This window comes from Besnoitia besnoiti, chromosome IX (genome assembly GCF_002563875.1).
Source record: "Besnoitia besnoiti strain Bb-Ger1 chromosome IX, whole genome shotgun sequence".
Classification (NCBI taxonomy): Eukaryota; Apicomplexa; class Conoidasida; order Eucoccidiorida; family Sarcocystidae; genus Besnoitia; species Besnoitia besnoiti.
In genome coordinates this window covers 1,299,895-1,325,341 of record NC_042364.1, presented here as the reverse complement: position 1 = coordinate 1,325,341, position 25,447 = coordinate 1,299,895, and the positions used below count along the sequence as shown (strand labels likewise).

Sequence of the window (25,447 nt, the reverse complement as noted above, 5' to 3'; positions counted from 1 at the left end):
GCGGAAAGACAGACACGTGACGCGACCTAAGCCGAGTCCAGTTGCCCGCTGACAACGGAAGACAGTTGCCGCTACACCATCCTAGCTGGATCCTAGAATAGTGGAGAGGACTCCGATTAGGAGGAGATCACCCCAGCCCAGCAAGACCGGTTGCTGTGTGTCCTCCTCGGCCGGAGGCGAACGTATTGGAACTGCATTCTCGTAAGTTAGTACAGCTTCCTCGGTCCCGCAAGCTGTGGTACAAAATATACCCGATACTGAAACAGAATAAGCTGCGAAACTTAGGAGAGCAGTACAATAGGACTTCAGCGACACCGCTCGTGTGAAGGGCAACGCATCATTAATAACCCGTGAAAGTGAAGCAGGGCTCGCATTGCGTTGTGCGTCGATTGGTATGCCTCTCAGGGGCGGTCTGCTTCCTCATCAATACAATCCTTCCATTTTCTCTGTCGCATGCAGCCGGATTTTATGCTGTAGGGCTAGTCGCCAGCCTAGTGGAGGCAGGTTTTCGGGGTCCACGGAACTGACACCTCTACGAGTGCTGGCTTGGGCGGCAGACACGGACTCTGAGCTTAAGAGGAGACGCTAACATTTCACATGCCACTGAAACAACATTTAGATGCATGTGTACTGTACGTGGTAGGCCGTTGTACGTACTCAAAGGGGGTTCGGGCCCCCATCAGAGAGGATTATCGGCTTCAACGTGATACGTGGAAACCTATACGGTAACATTTGAGGGCCCATAAAGTTATGGGCCCTCAAATGTTACCGGGGTGGAGGTATCTGTGTAACTGTGAGCATGTACAAGGCGACGTAACGCTGAGTAGGGCCACGGCTCCAGACCGTGTAGACGAAAAGAACGAGAAACGTAGTGTCCAGAAACTGAGCGCAATTATTGACAAACTGAGGCAAGTGAGACACTGTGAAGAAGCATTGGAACATCCAGGTGGAACCTGCCTTGTAGAGTGTGCCGGGAGTGGATCCGTACGCGCGCATTGGCTCACGCGGTGTGACGCACATGTTCTCCGGCAGCAAACGTATTACCTCTTTGCCTCAAAACTATGGACTCCACAAGGATGTCCTGCTCTCCGGATGAACACTTTTCTAGACACATTCGCCACAAGTAGGGAGTTCCGCTCGCCCGCTTCCAGCTGGCTGGCAGATCCGCCGTACTATGCAGAGGTCGTAGCTCACTGTCGGCGGGAGGGCGGTCCAGGCCGCCTTTACAGCAGGCACACACGCCATTACCACTTCACTCTGGTTCGCGAGCGAACACCTCACAAGAAACTCGACTACTTGTCGTGGGCGTTCGCTGTATGATACTTGATCAAGATTGGATGGAGCGCTGAACCCTTCGCGCGCGTGGACATCGCCGCGCCCTCAGTTCTTTTCTACTTTGCGAAGTGCTTGGTGGTCGGCCGCCACTCGCGAGATACTCCCGTGCAATATACGCTCTCCATTGCCCACGATCCTTTTTCTGAAGCAGCGGAGGCCCAAACCTGATTGCTTTCGGCTTTGAGATCCATTTGAGTGACTCGCGACGGACACATAGGCACACCCCTACAATGCAGAACGACGAACAGGAGACCACGAATGCCGCGTGCTTCTGTTTGTCTTGCCAGCCAAAGGTGTCGTGAGTATCGCCCACCCCGAGGTGGTTTTTCTCCCGCCGGCCGTCAACCACGGCAGTAAGCCACAGGGAATGCTAGCAGAAGCCCGAACAGGTTGCTGTTGATGTGAAGTCCCCGATAAAATCTTTTTGTGTCAATTATGTCCTTCCTGTGTTATACTTTTTTTCCTGTAGCACCCAGCGTCTGCGTGTGCATCCGCGCGCCCCCATTCCTTTCTCCCCTCACACACCCTCCCGGTGTTTCTCCCCTCCTCCCATCGGCCTGACGATTGCCACGTCCTCAACTCCAGGAGCGGAAAAAAGACGTTTTGCCTCCCGAAAAAAGGCCACAAAGACAAACCGTCGATGTGTGCATGGAGCATCTCCCTTCTCGTGCCTCGATGCTCGGCTTCTGCTTTACGTTCCTTACTCTGCGACACGTCGCCACGAGGGTCCCGCCTCCTTCACTTTGCACAACGATGCCCAGCACGAGGACGACACTCCCCGCCCACCAAACCCCCTAGGTATTCTCCTCGTCATTCCGCCCTCGATGGCTAACAGAGTCTCTCTTCTCTCCTGTTTCTCTTTTTTCACTCGTGTCGTCTCACTGCACTACCAGAGACTCCTTTCTTTCTGGTTCCGAAGGCGTTTCTCTTGGACGTAGGGGGGCACATGCTCCGTTGTCTGAGAGTGTGCAGGCACCTCATCCATTAAGTGCATAGATTTTTTCGTATTGCTCGGCATTGTCTTTCTTCTTCCCAGGAAATCAGTTTGGGGCAGTCAGTTTCGCCAGTCACATCCATCCGCCTCTTCCATAGTTCCGCCATATTTCTCCTGCCTGCCGTTGCGTGTAATCGTCATAAGCAACGCGCTGTACGCACACCTCATCGTGCGCGAAGACGGCGCCCCTCTATCGATTACGGTGTTTCCCGGTTAACTGTTTATTTCACAGTTCTTGTCAACATTTGCGCCTTCTTTTCTATCATCTTTTTTCTTTTTTCATGGTCCTTGTATCGAGTAAAGGCCGTGATATTGTTTCCTACTCAGTGGATGGCGCGGTGGTACATGGTGTCCCATCACTCAAAGCGGGTGCATCTCCAGTGTAAATTCAGTAAACGAAACTGATTTCGCGGGCGTTTCCTTTTTCTGAGGAGCACCACAGGCCAGGTGCTTTTTTCTGACGTAACAGCTGCGTCCTCGGGTCCCCATTTTGTGTCGGCGGCCCTCCGGATTCATTGGTAAATCAGGGTGACGGAAACTCACTCGCGTTTGGAAAGGTCCTCACTGTGAGCGCTTGATTATGAGCCGCTTCTTAAAAGCAAGATCCGGAAGAGTTGGGAAACCAGGCAAGGACGACACCTGAACTTTATGGAGTCGTGACGCCAAGTCCCATTACCTATTTCAGTATCGTCCTTCCTGGGCGAAGGCACTCTAATTCCTCGCTCTTCGTCTCCTCCACACATCTCGCGGTCCCCGCCTCTCGTCTTCCTCCGCGTTTCCTCTCTGCTTGACTCCACTCGCTCTTTTGTAGAGTCTCTGTCCACTTCGCCCCTTCTTGCCGATGCCAGCGCAGGCCGCAGAGCCGGCGGGGGCGGTCTCGCCGGCGGACGGGCGCTCGCGTCCTCCGTCGCGGGGGGGAAAGGCTGCCGCGCCTCAGAGGAAGCGCGAAGGTGAGAGCGACGGAGTGTGTGCATCACCACTGCCCTTCACCGCGCCGCCTGTGATCGCCGCTTTCCCCCCAGATCCAGACGCGAACGTGATGCCTCCGCAGGGGTTTGCTGAAGGTCTCACGCCGGAAATGAAAAAACAGCTGGAAGACCGGGGGCTGCGCCCCTGCACGCTGCGAGAGGTCCTTGAAAGGCGAAGCAAGAAATGGGCCAAAGTTCAGGTATGGCGTCCACCTTTGGCCTCAACATCTGCTCAAGCATATCTGTATATTTCTGCACATCCGTGTATGCATATCGTGCTCATACAGTTTACAGATTGCGATCATGGGAGGGGCTCGGATCTCGGTGAGACTAGGAACATTTTGCATGGACTCGTTGCCTTCTTCGGCGGAGAATCGAAGCACGCGATGTGCGCCGTTTCGCGTGACACGTTAGACTTGTGAATCTCCGCGGCACTCCACACCTACCCGCTGCCTGTCTTGAGGGCTGAGCTCCCTTTCGTCTCTGCGAGCGCCCGCCCCTCAGTTCGGCGCAGTGGTGTCCTCTCGGTGCCCTGTGTGTGACTCAGATGATCAGCGCAGAGGCGCGCAGCGAGAAGGAACGCCTGGACTCTCTCTTCAAGCAGCAGTGCGTGGGCTGGGGCAACAACCAAGAGGGCTGGGTGTACGGCAAGTGGAACCCCGTCATCCTCTGCCCCGACTTCAGACAGGGAGGCTTGCAGGTGAGCAGTCCCCCCGCCCCCCCCCCCCCCCGCCGCCCTCCCCTCGCCCCACGGCCCGACGCAGGGGAGATGCGAGGACATGAGTGCAGAGTGAGAGGGCGTGCGTCGTCAGCTCAGCCCTCCGATACGTGTGTCGTTGCGTCGCCTCGTGCATGGTGACTCACGTAGACCGCGTCGCCCGGGGGCCTGACGCAGGAGTTCTCGGAGTACCTAGTTAGCTGCCTGCGTACTAAGAATCAAAATTGAAAGAGTTCACGAGTGGCACGAGTAAGTAGGAGAGTGCCTTCTTCCTCGGAAGCGGTATCGGGAGGTCGGCGCATGCAGGCGGCGGGATCGCACCGAGTCTCCCTTCGTGCGGGGGCATGGGCAGAGTCCGCACCCCCTGTGGCGAGTCACGGTGCGACGGCACGCCGTGGAGTGGCGCACTCCAGAAGCATCTCCCCGCGCGACTTCGAAGCCGGCGTCGTGCATGCAGCTCGCCGCAAGAGCGCCAACACAAGAGAGATGATGCCCGGTGTCTCTGCGTCCTCCCCCCTCTCAGGTCTCTCGCTCGGGCCGGCGGCAGCTGTGGGAGTGCCTCAAGTCCGTCGTCGAAGGTTTTGTCGACCCGCGGCTCCAGATTTGCGAGGTGCTCGACCCTACGCACCCGGTGCGTTTCGCGACTCCGCCCGACGAGACCTGCTTCACCGTCGTCTACGTCGGCCCGAAGATTCCCGCCTCGCGCCAAGCGCGAGTCGTATTTGGCGAATACACCGGCGTTGTTAAAGACGGCGGGCTCGTGAAGAAACGGTGCGTGCGGCGCCCGCCGCGCCCAGCCGGCGTGACTCCCACGTGCGCCAGACGCATGCATAGCCTGTTCGCGACTGGCGACGCTCGGACTGCCGTTGAAAGCCGTTGCGGACTCCCCCTATCGCGTCTCTGCATTCAGACTTGTCAGGTATCCTAGGAATCCTGCCGCAGAGGCTGCAGTCCGGTGAGAAGGGCGCGGTGGCGAGGCGCCTCTTCGGGTTGCCTGCGAATTCTTGCTGCCGTGTTTATCCCCCCGCGTGTTCGCAGGTTTGAGTACGTTTTTGATCTCTCCTTCTGTGCCCTGGCGTGGCGGCGCGCTGAGGAATTCGAGACTGCGTCGGACTCATCAGACGACAACTGCGGACCTGCGCGCGAAAAAGGAAACGCGGCGCAGCCTGCGGAGGGTGCGCAGGACACGCGGTCAGCCTCGCAGCGCCTCTCGCCTGCGGGCGGCAGAGAGAAAAGAAAATCCGTCACAGTTTCTGGTGGGCACGACTTGGCAGGCGGCCGCATGCGCGAAGCCGCCAGAGGGGCGGGCGCGGGCCCTGGGCGCGTAGACCGTGGGGTTGCGAGCCCGGCTTACGAGAAAGAGGGCGCAGACAGACGCGCAGATGATGCACCTGTCTATTTATCTACAGATACACACATGCATACATGTATAAATGTCTATAGGTATATAGATAGGTATTTCGAGAGACAGGGCAAACCGTGGCGGGCGAGACGCGCCGCAGAAACGCAATCCTGCGAGCGAGTCTGGTCCGTTTTTTCCTCAGGCCGGCGCGACGCGAAGGGCTTGGCCAGAGTGGAGCTTCCTGCGCGGAGCCAGTTCGTCCTGGACTCGTCTGAGGCGTGCAACGAAATGTCTCTTGTCAATCACTATGGTTAGAAACGGGGTCACTCAACGGGCGCAGCAGTTGCATCTGCAGGCAGCTCCATCGTGGCGTCATATGGACTCGTCCTCCTCGTGCCCGCGCGCATCCACACACGAGCTGAGCCCGCACGCAGGTCTGCGTCTTTGTTTGCCATGGGAATGCAGTAGGCGCCTTCTCGCAGTCCAAGGCGCCGCGACTCGTGAGGGATTGCCGAAGCCGCGTGTGCGACCTGCGAGGTGCGAGGCGTCGTCACGGGAAAAATCGCGTGCAGCGGCCGTATTTTTTGTCCGGCTCCCACTCCCTCTGGTGTGTGGGTTTTCTCCCGTTTGTTGCCTCGCGAACAGGCACCATCGAACTTCTGGGGGACTGCGTCTGCAAGCGCAACAGCGAGTGGCAGCAAGTGTTCGTGGACGGCTGGCCCCACATCGTTCTCACGTCGATTCCCGGCGTGTCCATCGAGCCTGGCGACGAGATTCTCGCAGACTTTGGCAACGCGTGGTTTTTCAAAGTGCAGGACGCCGCCCACGGCGCAATTGCCAGAGAGCTGCTCGAATACAGAGTCGGCCTCCGGACTGCGCCCTCGCAGGTGAGAGCTGCAGACACCCGTTCTAGCGCCACGACTGAACGCGTTTGGTCTGCCCCCAGTACGCAGTGAGCTGACCAGATACAAGGAAACTTTACAGGCGTTAATATATTTGTATAAACGACCAGGACATACACGCTGTGCGTGACAGCGGCAGCCGAGGCGCGAACTCCGGCGGGGGGGGAGGGAGGGGGAGGATGTGTGTATGGTGCCGAATAGAGCGTCTTCAGTCCCAGTATATCTCGCTTGCGTTGCCGAGACTCCAGCGCCCCTCTCATGTCTCGCTGACCATGTGCTGTGCATTGGTCGTTCGCAGAAACTTGTTTGCGCGCGTCCCCTGGAGTGCGTCAACCGCCGCGTGGATCCCCGGCTGAAAAACCGCGCACGCGCGGGAGAGATCTGCCCGTACTGCCTGAGCCACGAGCACCGCGCCGCGTCGTGCGCGTCGCCGTCGCCGCCTGGCGCGTCGTCGCCAGAGAGTCTCGCGCCGCGGAAAGGGGCGGCCGCGAAGCACCCAGAGGAGGGCGCGCCGGACCGCGTGAAGAAGGAGCATTCGCCCGCACTGTCCGCGGGCAGCCTCGAGAGGAAGGCGCAGACGCCGGGGCTCGAGTCTTCGCCTTCGGCGGGCGCCGTCTGCACCCCCTCACAGAAGGCCTCGCCACCTGGGGATTCCCAGTCGAACCTCCTCGTCGTCACCGAGCAGCTCGAGCGGGAGCAGGCCTTCGGCGCGCTCGCGACGCCCGGCGTCGTTAAGCTGCCGCCGGCGCCGCTGTCGAACGCGGTCGTGACGCCGCAGCCGAAGGGCGGGGACGCGCGAGAGGGTGCGGAAGACGAGCCCCGCGCGTGTGAAGCAGACGCGCACGCAGCATCCTCGTCGGCTGCCTTCTCAGGCGACGAGGTTGTGCACTGCGACGGGTGCGATCGGCCCTGTCACCTGCGCTGTCTGCCGGATCCCGAGGCGATTCTGAACGACTGGCGGTGGTACTGCGCCGTGTGCCGCATGCGCTTCTTCGAGATGTGCCGCCACCTCAACTACCAGGTCGTGCTCTCCTCTGAGGCGCTCGCCTCGCTGGAGAAGGAAGGCATTCTCAGCGCCGCCCAGAGCGTGGCTCACGCCTCGCCTATGGCCAGCGGCTTTAGCGGCAGCCACGCGCTCGCGTTGAAGACTCCAGTTCGAGAGGAGGAGGAGGCGCCGAAGCGCGAGAAGCGCCAGGGCGGCGCAGGCAGCCTCGAGGACCCGCAAGCCAAGGTGTGCCTCGTCGCCGCGCCTGCGAAGAGACGGGAGGAGGACGAGCGCCAGAAGGATGACCGCGAGGCGTCTGCTCGGAGAAGCCGGCGAGGCGACGTCGACCTGACAGAAACAGGGCACGGAGCGGACCGACTCGAATCCTCAAAGCGCCGCAGCAGTCGGGGCCCGCGAGACCGAAGGAGCCGAAGCGCCGGCTCGCAGAAGCGCGGGGAGGGCCTGGCGGAAGACGGGGGCGCCCAGGAGGCTGTCACCTCTCGTGTCTGCGACGACCCCCTAGCAGTTCAACCCGAAGCGGCGGCGACGGCCTACGCCGCGACGCCGAGCGAGAACGTCGAGGCCGCTGGGGGGGAGGAGGAGGCGCAGCAGGGCGCCGGCGCGGAGACTCCCTCGCCCGCTCCGCTGCGTGAAGCGCCGGCGGACGAGAGTGGTACGTGCTCCCGCGACAGCGACGTGGCCGGCGAAAAAGAAAACGTGGAGCCCGCGGCAGCAGCGGGGGGGATGGAGTTCCTGAATGTCACGCTGGACGAACTCGGCAAGGGCAGTGAGACCGCCTCGTGGGCAGATACCTGCGGACACCCGCTCCCTTCCTCCTCCGTCCTCTCTTCTGAGCTCGCCCCGGAGGCCTCGCGCACCGGCGAGACCGAGGCTGGCGAGGCGCCTTCGCTGGGCCCCGGCGGCGCTTCTGGCGCCTGCTCGCAGGGCAGTGAGAATTCTAAGTCAGAGCGCGGCGCGCGAGTCAGCGCGCTGGCAGGCAAAGAACGCGACGTCTTTTCGCTTTTCGCGTGCCCGCGAGCCAACCCGGCTGCCGCTGGCGCGTCTCACGCGGCGCCGATGCAGGGCGAGAAGGGGGCGTCGCCCCTGGCGGCGGTGACTACGACCGCCGAGTCCTCAGAGAGCGACGAGGACGCGGCATGCGACGCTAGCGCAGCGAGAGGTGGCGCGGCCGCTCAGGCTGCTGGCGCAGAGGCAGCGTCCTCTGCCCCGGGGACCGCAGACGGGGCGCGCTTCGAAGCGCCGCCTGCGGGCGTTCGAGAGCGCCGCGCGGTATATGACTGCAGCGCGGAGAAGATGGCGCGCGGGCGGATGGCGCCGACGCGCGTGGAGATTGTGCCTGGAGATCTGTCGAAGGTGGAGCTTCAGGGGCTCCAGACGTTGCATCTCGTGGATCCGAAGGGGCTACTTGGCAGTTTGCAGCCGTGCGAAGTGTGTTACAAGGCGCTGGGCGAGCGCGCGTCGACGGAAGTCTGCCGGCTCGCGAAGCGCCACTTGTCGCCGAACTGGGATCACCCGCACTCGACGACACCCCACCAGATGAAGGACGCGATCCTGACTGCGTTCCAAGAGAAAGTTCACAGCATGCAGGAGGAGGCGAAGAAGCGCGCGCAGAGCGTGACGGAGGAGATTCGGCAGCTGAAGCTCTCGTTCGCAGCCAAGCTCCAGCAGGGTCATCATCACGCGCACCACGGCGCCGCGCTCAGTACCGACAAACACGGCACCGGCGGGTGTGCCGCGGCTGCGCATGCGGCGTCGAGGAAGCGGTCGCGCGGTGCATGCTCGCCAGAAGTGCTGGGCATGGCGCAGGCCGGTCGCGGCGGGGGCGAAGAAGAGAAGGATGCGCGCCCAGAAGATAACTTGCCTGCGCCTCTCACGTCGGGATTCATTCCCCTGATCGGCGTGCACCTGGGGAAGACCGTGATTGACCGCAGCTTCAACGTCGGCTGGTTCGAGGGCTTGATCACCGAGTACTCCGCAGTGGCGGTGGAGGACGGCAAGTGGTACGCGAACCAGTTTCAGGTCGAGTACGCCGACGGCGACACAGAGTGCCTAAAAGTCGAGGAGTTAGTTCACCTCCTGGCCGAGCACGGCATCCGCCACGTGGATCCTGCGACCCGCCACCAGTACAAGACGACGACTCTCGACAAGCTGCTCGCGCCCGAGATCTTGGCAGCCAAGAAGGAGCTCAACCTGCGCTTCCGGAAGTGCAAACAGCTGGAGGAAAAGGAGGAGTCTGAGCGCAACAAACGGCGCAAAAAGGCGAGCAAGATGGTGACCAAACGGGCCCCCGACGGCGAGGAGGCTGACGGTGAAGACGACGAGACGGGCACCACGAGCGAACAAGAGAAGGCGGAAGGCGAGCTGACGGGCGAGTACGGCACCAAGACGAAGAAGGACGTGAAAAAAACGAAGAATCAAAGCCAGGGCGAAAAAGAGAAGCAAAAAGCTGAGAGGGACGCCGGCACGCGTGGAGAGGATGTCGAGCGCGGCTCAGCGGAGGCGCAGGAGGAAGAAAGCATGCAAACAGCGTCTGCGCGCTGCAGCACAGAATCTCGAAAAAACGACGAGGAAGGCCGCAGCGTCTTGGCGGGTACGGATACCAGTGAGGACGGGCAGGGGCTGGACTCAACGTAGCAGGCCGCCCTGAGTTCGAGTTTGGACGCACCAGACGCCGAACCTGAGAGAGCGGGCTCGAATACACGAAAGGCACGAGCTTCACGCGGATACGTGTAACGCTACGTATTTTTGAAACCTTGTGAAGCAAAGGAGGGAGCACGCGACTGCGCATGAGATCACCAAATTTCCTTGAGGTCTAGATTTCGGCTAGAATTGCGGGTGCAGCGGGCCTGTGTAGCGCGCGAGGATTCGACATGCCCTCGTTGCCCTAGCGAGTCTTTTGCAGAGGCTCGGGGCGTAGCATTCAGGAGGGAGTATATCAGAAAAGCAGGCTGAACGTACGTGAATATAGTCCGGTATTTATGTGAAACTGCTGAGGCGCACACCAGCGTAATGTCCTCTACGCAAGTCAGTAGAGACACCACGTAGTATCCAATGTTGCTCAGGCCAAAGAGCGGGGAGTCGGGCTGCCTTTGAGCCTGGTGGCCTAGGCTCGGAGGCGCCGATTTATTTTACGGATTTGCAGAATCACACACTCGTCGTGTTGCTTTGCTTCTGATCACAACGTCCGCAGCGGCGCAGCAGTTCCGTATTTTTCATTCTTCGTCTTTATTCCGCGCTTCTGCCGCTGTGGAGGCTTGATGCACGATCTCGGAAATACTGGCCCTGGTGGCCATGATTTAGTTTACAACGTTGGCTGTTCTGCCGCTCGCGGCCCTGGGTTTTCGTCTGAAAATTATTTGCGGGACAGACGTGAACTCTGGGCGACTAGGTCGTCTCCCCTAGGAAGCAGAAGCGACAGCTGGCAGGGCGTATCGATAGCTGCGGCGTTCAACTTGTGAAAAGGGAAGAATCGTTCGTGGTAATGGGCCCAGATGTTCATCTGGAATGTGTGTGTATCGATTTCTATCTATTTGATTGCATTTCAACTCGCGACGCTCAGCCATCTGGCGGCGCGACCGATCCGGCGGGGTAAAGTTTGTCAGACCAGGAGAGCTTCGGTTTGCGTGAAGCAGCGCGAGAGGCCCCGACCCGTCTTAGCAGCGCCAGTCACTATGACCGGTTTCCACCGAGGGAAAACCACATACCTACGACGATATCAATGGAACGCTGAGAAACCGACAACGTGCGTGCTGCTCCAGCCTGACTTGGCGAGCGGATGCCAAGCTCTGGGGGTCGCAGAGCATGTGTCCACCACGTCTGGCGACTGCAGCATACCGCTGTCTCGCAGGATGCTCACTTAGCTCATCCGTGGGTCTCGTTTCTGCCCGCCCACGTAGTGCTGGTCGGGCAGCGGAGCCCCCGCAGATTCAGGCACGCGCTGAACAAGCTTCGTCTTCCTCTCTCGTTGCGGCGTCTGAAGGGTCACTGGCCTTGATACAGAGCCCCCCCACCTAAGGGGCAGGGGTGCCTAAGGCCTCTAGCCGAGGCGCACCTCCGAATGCCTGGGGGGAAGTTCACCGAGGGCACTTCGGTTTTTGTCGTGCATAGACGCATGCGTCGATGCGTAGGCGCCTCAAGTACAGCGGAAAAAAATCGAATATCACCAACCCTCGCCCAGCTAGCAGCTACTCCGGCCCCGGGAGCTGCTCACGGAGACAGCTACAGGGTCATCAAGGTGAATGTATCGTGTGCCCTCAGCAACTCGATCGCCCAGCCTTCTGATCTGGAGTCAGACGCGCAACCATTGCGCCATGGGCCCTACGAATAACCGGCGTATCTACCTGCATGCACATGCGTTGCCGGAGACTTCACACGGGCACACCCCGCGCGACCATGGCAGGCGCTCCTCGGGCATCGGACACCTGACCGCCAGCATTTTTCGACGCTCCGCGGTCCTTCGACGGTGGCGTGCGACGCAATACTGGATTATGTAGGATGTGGAAATTCTGAGCCCAGAGCGACTCGAACGCCCAGCCTTCTGATCTGGAGTCAGACGCGCTACCATTGCGCCATAGGCCCTGCGGCGGCCGACAAAGCTTTACGCGAGATCAGCTGCACATGCCTCCCCACCAACAAATTTGAACAAGAGACCGACTTAACTCCAGCGGTGAGCGTGCTGTCTCCAGGTCTGAAATTGAGGAGGAGAGAGCGACGGCTCCGTTGGGCGACCCAGGTATTTTAGAGAGGGCACTATTTATCAGAACGCGTCGCCTTTACACATGATTGTCCAGGGCCTATGGCGCACTGGTAGCGCGTCTGACTCCAGATCAGAAGGCTGGGCGTTCGAGTCGCTCTGGGCTCAAAAAAAGGGGCTTTGTTTGATGCTGATAGGCGTTTCCGGAGGACAGGCGCAGCTCAGGCCGGCGAAAAACCGCTGTCGCTGTGGTTTCCGCAACACAGCTGCGTTGTCGACGATGAGAGCAACGGTAGGTCTCAATTCACTGTCGACTCAAGACGGAATGCTATAAGAAGGGCTCAAACAGGGCAATACGCTTGGTGGATAGCAATTTCTATACTTCTAAGGGCTCCAGGTCGCTCTCGACACTGATTCAATCGATGCCTTCGAAGAAATGCATCGACACATGTGAGTCCCTTTTCTCAAATGCGCGAATATTCACAAGAGGCGCTCAACGTGCCGTTATTTGTTTCCCTCCGAGCGGTGAGCCCGTCCGGCCGACAAAGGAAAACATTTTCTAGTTTATTGACAATCAGCATCTCGAATGAGCTCTATACGGATCTTAGAAAAAAGAGACAAGCGGACCCCACAAGCACTCGCCAGTTCACAGCTGACGCAAGAACAACACAGACGTCTATAAAACCGTCATTCGTATGACAACTCCATGGACAGCACGAACCACTCTGCTTTAGTCAAGACTACGTTTTCGTGTGTGCATCTCTTCAAAAAAGACGTGGGACAAAAGTTTGATCCCCAACACCCAATCTCGGGCTTTCGCGACATAGTACGTCTCGCAAGTATACGATTAAGTAGCCACCTCTGCTCTTCGTCAAGGCAGACCGCTCAGCTCTCAGCGGGTCACGCCGGCCCTCCTCACCCTTCTGCGCCTTGCCACACTGTGCAATGCTTGGGGAGAGGCCCCCATCCCAGCCCAAACCTGTCTCTGGCGCCAGGCACAGCATACAAATGTCGACTTCATTCGACGCAGATGCAAAGATAAGCACAGACCAACACTCCCGCCCCCCGCCCACGGTCGGGTCAAAACGCGTCACAACACCAGTGTCGCCGCGGCCTTCGGCGGCTTCTCTGAGCCGCTTCCCCACCTCGCTCGCCACTGTCGTGGCGGTCCATCGCGTCCTCCTCGTCGCCCTCTGGCATCGGGACGGCTGGCGAGCCTGGGTAGTAGAAAGAAGACACCGACGGCAGGAGCGGCTGCGCAGACGGCTGATGAGTAGGGAAGGATCCGTGAGCCAAGGCCGCCGGCAGAAACCCGGCCGGCGCCGAGTCGTATCCCCCCGAGGGGACGCTGACGAGGCCCTCCCTGTGCAGCTCGCCATCTCCGCCAGCACTGACGCCGATGTGGCGTGGCAGTCTGGTTCTACCTGGCGTCGGGATGGCGGCGCCAAGCGCCCCTCCGTCTGCAGGGGGCGCCGGGACGTACACCGGCTCGCCAGCCGAGGAGGCGCCGGCAGACCAGTAGGTGTTTCCCTCTGCGTCGACAAAATACGTGCCGGCGAACCGGGAGGGCGGCTGCGCGTAGGCGCTGCCGCCGTAGTACGCCGCGTACGCAGCGGCGGAGTACGCGTCGCCAGCTGCAGACGCGCTCTGCGGATACGCGGCTCCGACGTCGTAGCTGTATGTGCCTGGGGCCATCACGGGGGCCCCTGGGCCTAAGGGGTAGTCGAAGCCCGGAGCGTAGTACCCCGGAACAGCTTGGAGAGAGTAGACCTGTGACGCCTCGCTCAGAGTGAGCGGGTACAGGCTGTACGATGCGTCGGGACCTGCAGGCGCAGCGGAAGGCTTGACGCGGTTGGCGCTGTAGTCCCCCCCCTGCGGCTCCTCCGACTCAGAGGGCTGCCTGACTGTGTAAGTGTACGTGTGACTCACTGGCAGACCACTCGCGCGGGTCAGTTCCGAGTGCGCCAAGTCCTCGGCGGCGTAGTACGACGGGAGAGGCGCGCTGCTCGGAAACTGCGACCGCGCAGCGGCCTCTTTTGCTTGCTGGGGCCCAGTCAATGCTACGCCCGCTGCGGGGGCTTCAGTGCCTGCCAAGCGCCTGCACGATCTTTCTTCCTCGGTTTTGTGCTCTGCGCCGCGTGCATCCGCAGTCTGGGCTTGATCAGCCGCGGCCGAGACGACGACGCGTTGGCGGACGATTTGTCCATCGCAGATCTCGTAGGAAAACGACTCTTTGGCAGGCGAGGCGAGTGCCTTCCAGCTGGCCTGGATCGCCCTGACCTCGGAATCGGCGGCGCGTGCATCGCTGGCGTGCGACTTTGTCGGACTGTGCTGGCGTCTCTGTGGCGCCAGGGACGGCGGCGTTGTTTCATTGCTGGGCAAGCCGTAGTAGCTGCTGCTCGCGGTGGCGTGCTGCCGTGTGTGTGAAACACTCCCTTTGCCAGCATGCGCGGCCGAAGGAACGCGGGACGACGACGAGATCCGCTGCAGCTGCGGGTCGCTCTGAGTCAAGCTAGTCGACGTTGTGCCAGGCTGGGGAAGCGGCAACCCGGCCCCCGCGGGCCCCCGCCCCCCTGGCTGCCCGTGGAGCCCCGGGACGAGGCCGCACAGCCTGCAGCGCCGTACGCTGCGCCTCCCGCGAGGTCTTCTTGACACTGGCGTGGAAGACAGGGACTGGGAGCTCGCCAGCGCCGACTGCGTGGTCAAGTTGTCGGACGGGTAGGGGTGCGTAGCTTTGAGAGTCCCTGATCGCAGGAGGGCACAGAACACATCCAGCAGCCGAGAGTCTCACTCCGACCAAAGAATTCAAGGTTCCTCGCTCACGAGCCGCGTGTAACCCTTCTTTGCTCCCCACACGATGAGCCATGCCGTCGAATGCAGCCACGTTCCTGTCTTACCATGGCTACCGGGCGGGACGCTGCTGGGGCCCCTGTTATAGTGGATGCCGGAGGACATGTAGCGGAATTCCTCGCCCAGAGTAAGCCCAGGATAGAAGGATTCTGCAGCAGGATCTGTCGTTGTGCTCGACGCCGTCGTCGGGGCGGTATGGTAGTAGAGTTGATGGGAGGACGAGGCGATGCTGCCAGGCTTGAGTGGAGCTGCCTCGAGGCCCGACAAAGGCGGCAGCCCGTGATGATGCGTTGTCATCTTTTGAAAATACAGAGAACCGGAAGAGCCAGATGCGACCGAGGAGCGGTTAGGAGACGAAAGACAAACTCAGGACACGGACTGAAGAAAGACCTGGCGCATAACCTGACACCAGCAGCCAGGGATGAGGCGGCACAACAAGAGACTGGAGGTGGATACCATTAGGCCTCGTGAGCGGGGGGCTTTGCCCAGTAAGAACCTCTCCGCCGTTCTGTTTTGGAAGCTTTCGGTTGAGAGATGATGAAGGAAAACCGGGCAAAACCTGAGAAAGTCCCGGTCCAGACACGAGACAAGAACCCCAAACCCTGAACTGCGGAATCGAGGGTGCCCAAAACCGCAGACGCGGACACGTGTTCGAAGAGTCAGTTGCAGGGAAAGTCGCCAAACCCAGGGGCCTGAGCTAGTACCATCGCTGTTTTCAAGCGAATACCAGCCAATGCTGTTGTGAATTCAACGCTCAGCAATGTCGTTGCAGCTGTTAGGTTGTTTGTCGGGATCACGGTGTGCCTCCTCAGTTCGCTAATCGACACCCGAGGCACCCAGCTGCAGAGAAGTTTTTGAGGACGTGTGGCAGGGGCTGACAGAGGGAGCCGGGGGGCGGACCAGGTCATGGACAACACTTTGTCTCGCTGGAGCTTGCAAGACGTGCGAGCAAAAAGTCTGAGCCTCTGTCACTGGAGGAATGTGCGCAAGGCAAACGTCTCGAAGGTGTAGGTGCCCTCCACCCAAGTCCTCGAGAATGTCACGCGCAAACTCGCCAGCGCAACTAGCTGCCTGCCACAGTTTCTGCGCATGTTGCCGTCGTGCATCTGGACCCACCCGCTGTTGAACCGCTGAACCCGTGTCAGTGACGGGGCGATGCTGTGCTGACTGTCCTGATCGTTTTCGAGGTCTCGGCTCATACACTGGGCCGCTTCGCACGACCGATTCTACCTGCATCGAGCGCCGGCGCGAGATCCGACCTTTGGGCTTCGATTCGAAAGCGTAAAAAAAGCCTCAGTGCTGTCTCTCACGGGATCTGAGAAGATCACGGACGTCCGCATGCAGTCTGACCACGCACCCTCCCCGCTGGTGTCACGATCGCATTCAGAGGGCTAGCTACCCAGCGGCAGGACACATCCCCCTGGATCCTGCTCTGGTTTTTCGCCGTCGAATGAGGCGCCCGCTCCTAGGCGCAGGCGGGCGAAGCTCCGCCCAAGCAGGGACCGCTGCGACTCGCTTTGCTACCGCAAATAGCAGGTTTTCCCAACGATAATGTACCCGCTTTCCGAGATCTATGAAAACTCAAATGGTCACTCTGTGATCTCGCGCCGTCATTCGCCGCTGCGACTCTCCTCTCCCCCGCCTCTGGAGACTAGAGAGAGTTCGCGAGTCCGTCGCCATGCGCGCTTTACGGATGATCGTACTCTAGCAACGTCGTTTGGGCTTGTGACGGCACAGCGTATCTCCTTCAGTTCTTTTTTAAAAGCCTGCTGCGGCTTGTGGTTTGTCGCCCTCCCAGACTGCCATTCAGGAACCGTGCGTCAGCTTGCCGTTACTACTGTCGAGCTATCGGCGCCCCCTGCCGTGTCTTGTTAACGAATGCCCTGCCGTCCGCAGACGTAGGCCTTTCCTTTGCTTCTCATTTACCTCCTCTCCACGTTTAAACTGCATCAGTCTGTCTACCGCAGCTCTCCACTCAATGGTGCTCACTTCCATCCACCTTTCTTTGCACGCCTAGAAATCCGAGCGCAACGTTTGTCTGTGCTGACGCGCCTGAGCCGGAAAAGTGCCCCCGGCTCTCTTTTCAATTTCCCTGCTCCACCTTTGAGTGGAAAGAAGCGTTCCGGACGCTTTGCTTGAAAAGAGGCGTTTCCCGAAAATACATACGTCTGAATGCAGACGAACCTCGACGTATTCTGGTTTGTCTATCGAGCAGTACCAGCACCTCCCATGGTATTTTTCCTGTGTTGCCGTTCATTTTGTAGCCTCGTTGAACAGCTTGGGGGAAGGCGGTGAATGTGGGATTTCTTCAAGTGTCCTTTGCAGGCGCGCGAAGGCTCCTGCCTTTGGTTTTACTCCACGTCCGATTCCCCCGCAAGCGTATCGAGCCGCCGGAGGTCAGCGGGACGATCTCTTTTTTTCGGATTTCTCGTTCTACATCTAGGCAGTTCATGTTTTTGCTGCTCGTTCGTTGCCCTGATGGCGAGCACGCAAACGCCCTGGCCGCCGGCTCTGCCGCGCATGCGCGGCACGGTCTCGGCGTCCCCGGTTTCGGCGCCTTCGTCTGCGTCGCCTTTTCGCTGGTTTGCTTCCGCGAAGCGCAGACAACTTGGCGCACCGTGTTTCGCAGGGCCGCCCTGCAATAGCGACCTAGAAGAAAGCATTCTTCCCTCTCGTCGCGAGCGCTCCCGCTTCTCCCGCGTTTCTCGAGGACTGTCTCCTGTTCGGCCGCGGCGCCAGTCTGCGAACTTCTCCGCAGTGCCGGGGCCCGAATTCCTCGCTGCGGAGGGCGACGAGGATTTCTTCTCGCTTCCCCCGCAGCACTGCGACACGTCCTTCTCGCCTGCAGCTGTGCCTGCGGCGAGCTGCGAGTTCTCGCCGCAAGACCCCGTCGGTTCCGCGGTGCTGGACGTGATCAACCAAGCCGCACAGAAGGCTGTGCAGCAGGCGCTGGTCGATAGGCACGTGGCGTGGAAGAAGAGCGGGGGGAAAGACGGGGAAGAAGGGCTTGAGCCGATCACGGAGGCCACCGTGAGAATCAGGCGAAGCAACATTGGCCTGCGACCGCGGAAAGGCCCCGCCGGCGCCAACAACTGCGTCTTCACCTTCCCCCCGGTGACCTGTCGCTTCGCCATCGGCGACAACCCAGACGGCTCCGACGGACGACCAGCCATCCGGCACGTCGAGACCAAAGTGTGCGCGGAGGAAGACGAGGCAGAGGCGGAGGTGAAGGCGGAATGCGGCGGTGCAGACGCAGACGATCGCCACAGCAGTGCCTCAACCACCTGTCCAGACACGCCGGCGCCTTCGCACGACTCTCGCGAGTCGTCGTGGCCTAGGTCGCTGCCGCAGGTCCCCAGCGGCTTTCCCGCGTACCCGGTGCCCGCGCTGTGGGGCCCACTGCCCCCTGCTGGGCCTCCGCTCGGCCCCGCTGCACTCGCGACGCCCGGCGCACCTCCTCAGGCCCCGCTCCCGGGGTTTCGCGGCATCCCCTCGTCTCGTTTCCGCGCGCTGTGTGAGCAGGCCGACGCGCCGCACCAGGAGACCCTGCCGCTGGGGAGGGAGAGAGCGTGGCGATCTCCCCGAGGGAGACGAAGCACATCCGCACGGGGACGGTCGGAAGGAGGTCACGCAGGCGGCTTTCTGGCGCACGACGACGCGGCGGAGACCGACGAAAACGAAGGCGAAGAGGCCTACGAGGCCTCGAAAAAAACGTCAACTGCAGAGAAACTGGAGCTGCAGAAACTGCTCAAGGGGCTCGTCAAACTCTGGTCGACGAAGAAACACTACGACGTGAGTCCTGGCCGGTACGGTCTCGACCCTGCACACGCGTTTGCCCAGCTTTTAAACAGCTTTGACCGCCGCGAGAGCGAGCTGGTGTCAGGCGATGTTCCGTAAAGGCGTCGATCTAGCTTCCGCGTTTCGAGCTGCGATGCTGTGAGAAAATTGTAGCCTGTCAGATCTTCCGCACCCGTGATCCGGAGGGCTCTTGCAGGCCGCCTCGACGCCTAGCGCGTACTGTTCACAAATGCCACCAAGAGCGGAACCTCGTGCTTAGAATGCGACTTTCTGGCGGGACACGAGAGCCACTCGATGACAGGGGGGCTGCCTCTCCTCAGGGCCACGCGTGGAGAGCTTTCCCGCGTTTCCGTTCGGGCACGTGTCCCTCGTCATCTCTGCGTTTGTGTCTCTCAGAGTTTAGTTGCACGCCTCAGGGAGTGGGCTCGCTGGCGCTACCTGGAATCTGGAGAGCTTCCCAACCAGATCCAGGTGATGACGGAGATGCCCGGCGTACGCACCCAGTGCTGCCGCCTGCGAGCGGCGGCGAAGCAGCAGTCCAAGGTGCTCCGCGAACAAATGCGGAGTGTCCTGCGTTTCGACGCAGACGACGTCCTTTCCTTCGACTCTGTAAGTGCGGTATAGGCAGAGCTGCCCGTCGGTGACTGCGAAACCTAGAGGTCGCGTGGTGCCGAGGGGTTCTGCATCGTGGCGGTCTACGAGGGTCGCTTCAGCCACGCTACACGAGGTCGCTACTCTCTGCGAAGCTCGGAGCTTCGAGTCCGTCTGCCAATGCACAAGAAAACTTCCGAAGTGTGCAGAACGTTCGACTCCCTCATGAGACGGCATGTTCGTGTCACGTGGGTTTTTAAGGCCACAGGGGCCTTTAGCTCTGTTCCTGCGGTTTCGCTTACCCCTGCCAGATGCCCGTGAGGAGTTAAAGGCGTCTCGTTGCGAGGATGCATCACCACTAGTTTTTTGAAAATTCGTCGTCCGTTCCTCTGGGGCCTCTGCGGCTCGCCCTGGCGTTTGTGTTTGAAAAATGCCGTCTGCTGTGACCAGTCAGCCTAGCTGTGATCTTTCTGTTCTTATTGCATGTGGGAGATTCACGGAGCCTGTCAGCTGGCGCACGCGTGTGTCGCGCTGGCGCCAGCTTGCTCGCGCGATCCTCCGCCCCCGTGATGGCAGCCTTAATCCTGCGCCGCTCTGTACCGCAACTCTGAATGTCTGCGTGTGCGTCTGCGCGATCTCTTCGCAGGACGGAGAGGAGGAAGAGGCAGACTCACGGACAGCAGCTACGAACGTGAAACCGAACAAGCGAAGCGAGCGAAAAGCGAAGGAAGGCGAGGCCTGTCTCAAGATCGGCGAGAAGTTGGACCGAATCTCGCACCTGCTGAACTCGATCGAAGGCGTCTTACCCGCAAATGTGAGCGCCCCTGCTACTGCAGACCGGAGAGGAAAAAGCGTTCTGCGAGAGCTGCTCATTTGATGCTGCTCAGTGAGCGCAGGTCGCAAAATCTTCACACGAGTCGATGCGCACGTTCACATGGGCATCCACGTGCGGCGCCGAACTGCTGTGGCGTTCCGTTCTCTGATTCCTCGCTCCCGTTTCCGCGAACGCGCAGACTCCCTTATCCTCACTGCACGACGAGTATCTATTTCAAAACGGCTACCCCTGCGTGGAGGCGGTTGGTGCGATTGTCTCGTGTCGGCAATTTGTATTTGCCGTCATGCTGCTGTGCAACGGGTCGCCTTTCTCTTCATTTTCAGGACTCCGGCGAGGATCTGACGGAGTGGCTTGTTGGGCAAGGCCCGCAGGGCGGAGCCTTCACACTCAGCCGCCTCGTAGGAACGTTTGTAAGTTTTGCTTCCGTGTGGCTTCTGACCTGCCTGCATGCTGTGACGCCCTGGCGGTAGTGGCGGATCGCGTAACTGCGCTGATTCTGACCGTGTCTAGAAGCCGCGATAGTGCTGAAAGGAATGCTCTCCGTTTGTCGTTTTCTGTGACTGAGCCGACGTCATCGGGTTTCTGTCGGCGTCTCATTTGTCCGTTCTCGGCTTGTCTCGACGTCCATCTATTGCCACTGCTCTGCTTCCTGTCCGCCACCCCACTCTCTTCGGTACGATGGTGCTTGCGTTTTCTGTCCATTTCTCTTCGTCTGGAGCTCGTGTACCAGTCTATGGCGATTTTCCGAAAGTAACGGTTCGACACTGCCGCCACGGCGCGCGGTGTTTCCGCTCACGCAGCACATCGTGTACGCTAGAGGTCCCAGAAGTGTTTTTGTGTCCTCTCTTGCTTTGCTTCGCGTTTCGCAGCGCCAAGTCCGTGGCGTCCAGCAGCAGCTTGCCGCCGTCTTGGCGGCGCAGGGGAGACGCATCTCTGTTCAGCAGTTGCTCGGCGACGACGGAGGCAGCGAGGACATGAAGGCGGAAGGTGCACAGCAGCAGCCGGAAGAGAAAGCAAACGCTAGTCCGGAAGACCAGAGCCCGGCTAAGGCGTTTACGCCGCTTCTACGGAAGGTGAATGAGGCAGTAGAAAACAGCGAACGGTCACGTCCACCGAATTGTGTTGTTTTTGTTATGCTATGTTTCGTTTCCGAACGCCGTGAGAACTTCCGCGTTTCCCTCCCCATCAATCTTCATACCCCTAAACGCCACGCCCCTCGTGCGCTTCTTCGCTTCGAAGGGGCTTGAACCATGAGTGATATACATGTTGCGACTTTTGACGTGTGTTGAAGGCTTCAGCGTTCGTGGATCTGTCTCTCTTCAGCCTCCAGTTGCTGTGAATGTGTTCGCTTTCGTGCCTCTTTCGTGCGGAGCTTTCAGATTTTCATTTTTCTCGTGACCATCCCCGGTTTAGGGTTTTATGATCGGCCTTCTCCCCCGGCTTGTCCTGCGCGCCTCCAGTCTCTTCCCTGCGGGTGCCTGAGGGCTCGACACACTGCGCAGCGACGCCGAAAACGTCCCCAGGCGCCGACTATCGTTTATGGAGGCTCTTCGCTTGTATCGTGTATTCGTAGTATCTCTGAGCGGTCTGCTGAGGGTTATTCCCAGTAACTGAATTTAAAAACTACTTCACCATTGACGCGTGCGTCTTCAATTTCCTTGCCAGGTGGCATCGCATGCGCGTCCACTGGTTTCTGTTCTTCTTGACTCTTCAGAAGCTTCGGGATGTCGCGGCTCAGCGCGACCTGTTGGAGACTCGCCTCGCGCGCGTCGTGGCGCGCCAGAAGAGTCAGCAGGAGTTGCTGGCTGCACTCGCCAAAGACAACGAAAAACAACTCTCGGAGCTCGTGGGCCTGCGCGGGGGCTCCCACCGGGTTTTCGGCTGTCTGTACGCCCCATCTGGAATTCCACTCGAACACAAGGAGGAGGAGGAATCGTCATACCAGCCCAGCACGCTAGCGCCTCCAGGTCGCGATGCAGACTTGTCTTGTTTCGAACGCCTAGACGCTCAGGTTGCGAAGGTGCTGGCGCGATTCGCTCTGGCTCCGCCCGCAGACGCGCGGCTGGAGGAGGGCCTCGAGGTCGAAGACGCCGAAATGGCGCGCGCGTGCATGCAGTCGTTTGTCAGCCGCAGTGCGATTTCGTGTAGTTCTCTCGGCACTGGAGCGGCTCCAACGAACTCTATGGGAGAAAAGCGAAAGCGCATGAACGCGGCAATCGAGTTCGATCGGGTGTTCGCTGAGGCTTCGCACACAGGCTACCTCTTCCATGGGTTCGCAGACCTCGTGCGAAGCTCTCTCGAGCAGGGTCTCAACTTGTAAGTGTGGAGCGGCGAACACAAAACCCTTTCCAGCGTGCCTCGCACGCTGTAGATGAGTCTTGCGTCCTAGATTTTACTGTTGAGTGAGCGCTGCGCCGCCTCCTGCCAGGTGAATGGGCAGGGCCAAGTCGACAGAATGTCCCCCGCTGTTTCGAGGGTGCTCATGAGATTGAAAGTTACTGCCTTGCGGAGTTCGCGATCGGCGTCGGTCTGGCGCTTCATCGTTGTGCGCCGATCTCACTCGTTCCAGCTTCGTCTTGTGGTGCCTCGCCGCGTTTCAATGTTTCCTTCCTCTCGCGTGCTTCGCGTTCGCAGCGCGCTCTTCGCAGTCGGCTCTCGGACTCCAGAGAAAACGAAACTGCTCTTTGGTCGCCCGCCCTCCTCTGGTCCGCCGCCCCCGCCGGGCGCGTGCGAGGCTGCGGAGGCACTCGGCCTTGCGCAGTTCCTCGCGCGCTTTCTGTTCGATGAACTCGCGCGCGTGTGTCTGAGCCTGCCTGATGGCGTTGGAGTGAGTCGCCGCGAATCCCGCGCGGCGCTGCGGTTTCCCAGTCGCAAGGGCGAGAGGACAGCGGAGCGCGACGACACCTTCCCCTGCTTCTCCGTAGAACTCAGTGCGCTCGAAATCAACGGCGCGAAGATGAGAGACTGTTTGGCGGGGGACAGAAGACTCACAAAGAAACTAGAGATCCGGCAAGACGTCCGCACAGGTGAGGCGTAGGACGACCTAGGCCCACGAGGAGACACCAGAGATCACAGCAGCCCAGACAGATGACGCATACCCGAGGTTTACAGCGTACTTCCTGTGTCTAGCCCCGCGTGAAGTTGCGATGCATCCCTTTTGTACGCACTTTTTTTCGCTTCTCGATTTGCGCATCGGGGGCTGCGCGAAGATGCTGTGGCGATGTCTGGCCTGCGCTGCCGTGTTTTAAAGGCGTGCAGCGTGAAGGAAATGCTACAGAGTTGACGTTCGGACTAATCATCCGCGCTCTGGGTTAGAAGAGGCCGCGCGGTCACCATTCTTTTCCTGGGCTCCCTCAGCACAGGACGTGCATCGCTGAAGAAGGCCTTCTGGTCGCGTGCCCGCTACGTTCTACCTGTTTCTGCCATGCTTTTCTATTCTGAGTAGCGCGCGTTTGCTGTCGCGACCGCGTCTTTGCTATGCTGCAGGCGAAATCAAGATCCTGAACCTGACGCACCGCGCAGCCGCCTCCAGCGCCTCGCTGCTGCAAACCCTCGGCGAGGTGGCTTCGCTCTATACGTCTCTGCACGCGTCTTCCTCTTTGGTTGTGTTTTTGCACACGGAAGTCCTCGACCCGGTCTCAGGCGAAGTGCGGCGCGGAAAGACTGTCTTCGCAGACGTTCCCGGCGTCACGGGGCTGCCACCTCAGCTTCCCTTCGACGCGACAGGCAGGCTCGCGCCCGCTGAGAAACTCAGCGCGCTCTCGCATTCCGGCGACGAGCCTCAGCTGCAGCAGACCCTCTGGGCTCTCAAGGAGCTCTTTTCAGGTAGGGCAGACGAGCAGCACACAGCGAACAGAGACTCGGCAGTCGGGCCTGCAGGCCTCGGTCTGTGAGGCGGGGGTCCCTAGGTGAACCAGTGACAGTTCGCATCCGCGAGGAACTCCCGTGATTTACATGCCTATTCCTTTAGTCCGTGAACTCGGCGTGGTTAGAAAGTACCCAGTTTGAAGGTAGCGTGCTTTTCGAGGCCTGAGGGGCTCCACTCAGAAGGCATGCAGCGTGCATACAGTGGAAGGAAGGAAATACGGCAAGGAAGCCTTCGAGCAAACATCGTTCCCGCGCGAAGAAACGCATACAAATATATATATATATATATATATATATATATATATATACGTTTGTCTGTATGTAACCGGGTGGAAGCATGTATTCATGCGTGTTCCTAGATTTACATGGGTTATGCATTCCATTTTTCCGCCTCACGGCTAGAGAGCACGCAAGCTTCTGTCTTCTGCATTTCCCTTCGTTTAGGGGTAGAGTTCAGAGAAGCGACATCAAAGCCCACTGCAAAAATATCTCCCTCTGTTCTCTCGGGGTTCCCTGCTTTCTGCAGCTTCCAGACGAAAGACCTCGCGGCTCTGTTCGGGTTGTCGAGCGGCCGCCTCTTCGGGCGCTTCTCGCATGTCTTCGTTTTCTGCCTTGGCGGGCACGTCGCGCGAGTTCGGCGGCGCGAAGAGCTCGCAGAAAGCGTGGCGCGAGATCGAAGAGCAGAACGCGGAGAGACAGCTGGCGCACTCCAGCCGGCTGACGCAGGTCCTCGCGGACTGTCTGCATCCTTCGCTCTCTCGAGGCCTTCTGCTCTTCTGCCTCCCTTCGCCGCATGACAACGCGGACGCGTGAGACAACGAGGCAAGAGTGACCGGGAAAATGCCTCCCACGCGAGATGAGAAGCCAGATCTCTTCCAGAGACGCGAAGCGAGAAGCAAACACCGGCGCAGCGGGCGAGGCGCCACGCTGCACCGTCGCACGCGCTTTCAGGCAGGCTGTGTATCTGTCAACACGTCAGACGCATGCTCTGAATCCTACACTCGAGTACATGGATTTCCATGCAGGTGGTGGCATGCCTTGACCCAGGGAAACTACATGTCGAGTTATTTTGTCGAAGGGTTGTTGTCCTTAAAACTGGACCGTTTGTCCTCGTTGGGAACCCGCTGTGGACTTCGAAACTGCTCTGAAGGCAAGCCTATGTTGCAGCTACCGTTGAAACAAAGCCTTATCAAGACGCACTGTTTTCTTGCCTAGCCACGCGGGTGGTCTGTCTGCAGGCTGGCGTGGTGCCGGCATCAGACAAGGCAATTTAGACGTAGGTGCGCGTCGCTCTCTCCTCAGCCCTCTGAGCTCCTCCCTCTTAGCTACGCAGCGTTCGCTATCCGGCTGCCCATCAGACGCGCCACGCGGATTGGCTTCCACTGCTCACTGGAGTGCATCTAACGTGAGGAGAACTGCAGATTCGCCTGCCGCTTCAAGCACGTTGGCTGTGCCCCCTTGTGGCGCGCGGCTACGTCTCTGTTGCCCTTGTGTTCTATTCCTATCTGCTGCGAAACTGCGGATAATTTGTCGGGGCCCAGGGATCCG

General features: G+C 59.8%; 3 protein-coding genes and 2 non-coding genes across 5 annotated transcripts; 3 read left to right on the top strand and 2 right to left on the bottom strand.

Annotated features, from left to right (window-relative positions):
- Positions 1-3,170: 3,170 nt before the first annotated feature.
- On the top strand, positions 3,171-9,899 carry BESB_013570 (uncharacterized protein; the record flags this gene model as incomplete). Its single annotated transcript, XM_029360087.1, has 7 exons — positions 3,171-3,497; positions 3,845-3,997; positions 4,539-4,786; positions 5,054-5,271; positions 5,560-5,667; positions 6,003-6,244; positions 6,558-9,899. The coding sequence occupies 7 exons, from the start codon at positions 3,171-3,173 to the stop codon at positions 9,897-9,899; spliced, it is 4,638 nt and encodes a 1,545-aa protein (XP_029216754.1).
- Positions 9,900-11,771: 1,872 nt separating this feature from the next.
- On the bottom strand, positions 11,772-11,843 carry BESB_015530. The gene has a single exon. It is a non-coding gene; the product is annotated as a tRNA-Trp (tRNA).
- Positions 11,844-12,054: 211 nt separating this feature from the next.
- On the top strand, positions 12,055-12,126 carry BESB_015540. The gene has a single exon. It is a non-coding gene; the product is annotated as a tRNA-Trp (tRNA).
- Positions 12,127-12,551: 425 nt separating this feature from the next.
- Positions 12,552-15,105, bottom strand: BESB_013560 (uncharacterized protein; the record flags this gene model as incomplete). Its single annotated transcript, XM_029360086.1, has 3 exons — positions 12,552-12,610; positions 13,104-14,702; positions 14,856-15,105. The coding sequence occupies 3 exons, from the start codon at positions 15,103-15,105 to the stop codon at positions 12,552-12,554; spliced, it is 1,908 nt and encodes a 635-aa protein (XP_029216753.1).
- A 2,181-nt stretch (positions 15,106-17,286) lies between these two features.
- On the top strand, positions 17,287-24,712 carry BESB_013550 (uncharacterized protein; the record flags this gene model as incomplete). The annotated part of the gene is made up of 9 exons (XM_029360085.1): positions 17,287-18,600; positions 19,003-19,215; positions 19,844-20,011; positions 20,356-20,442; positions 20,902-21,105; positions 21,747-22,348; positions 22,667-23,058; positions 23,519-23,857; positions 24,426-24,712. The coding sequence occupies 9 exons, from the start codon at positions 17,287-17,289 to the stop codon at positions 24,710-24,712; spliced, it is 3,606 nt and encodes a 1,201-aa protein (XP_029216752.1).
- Between the last annotated feature and the right edge of the window lie 735 nt (positions 24,713-25,447).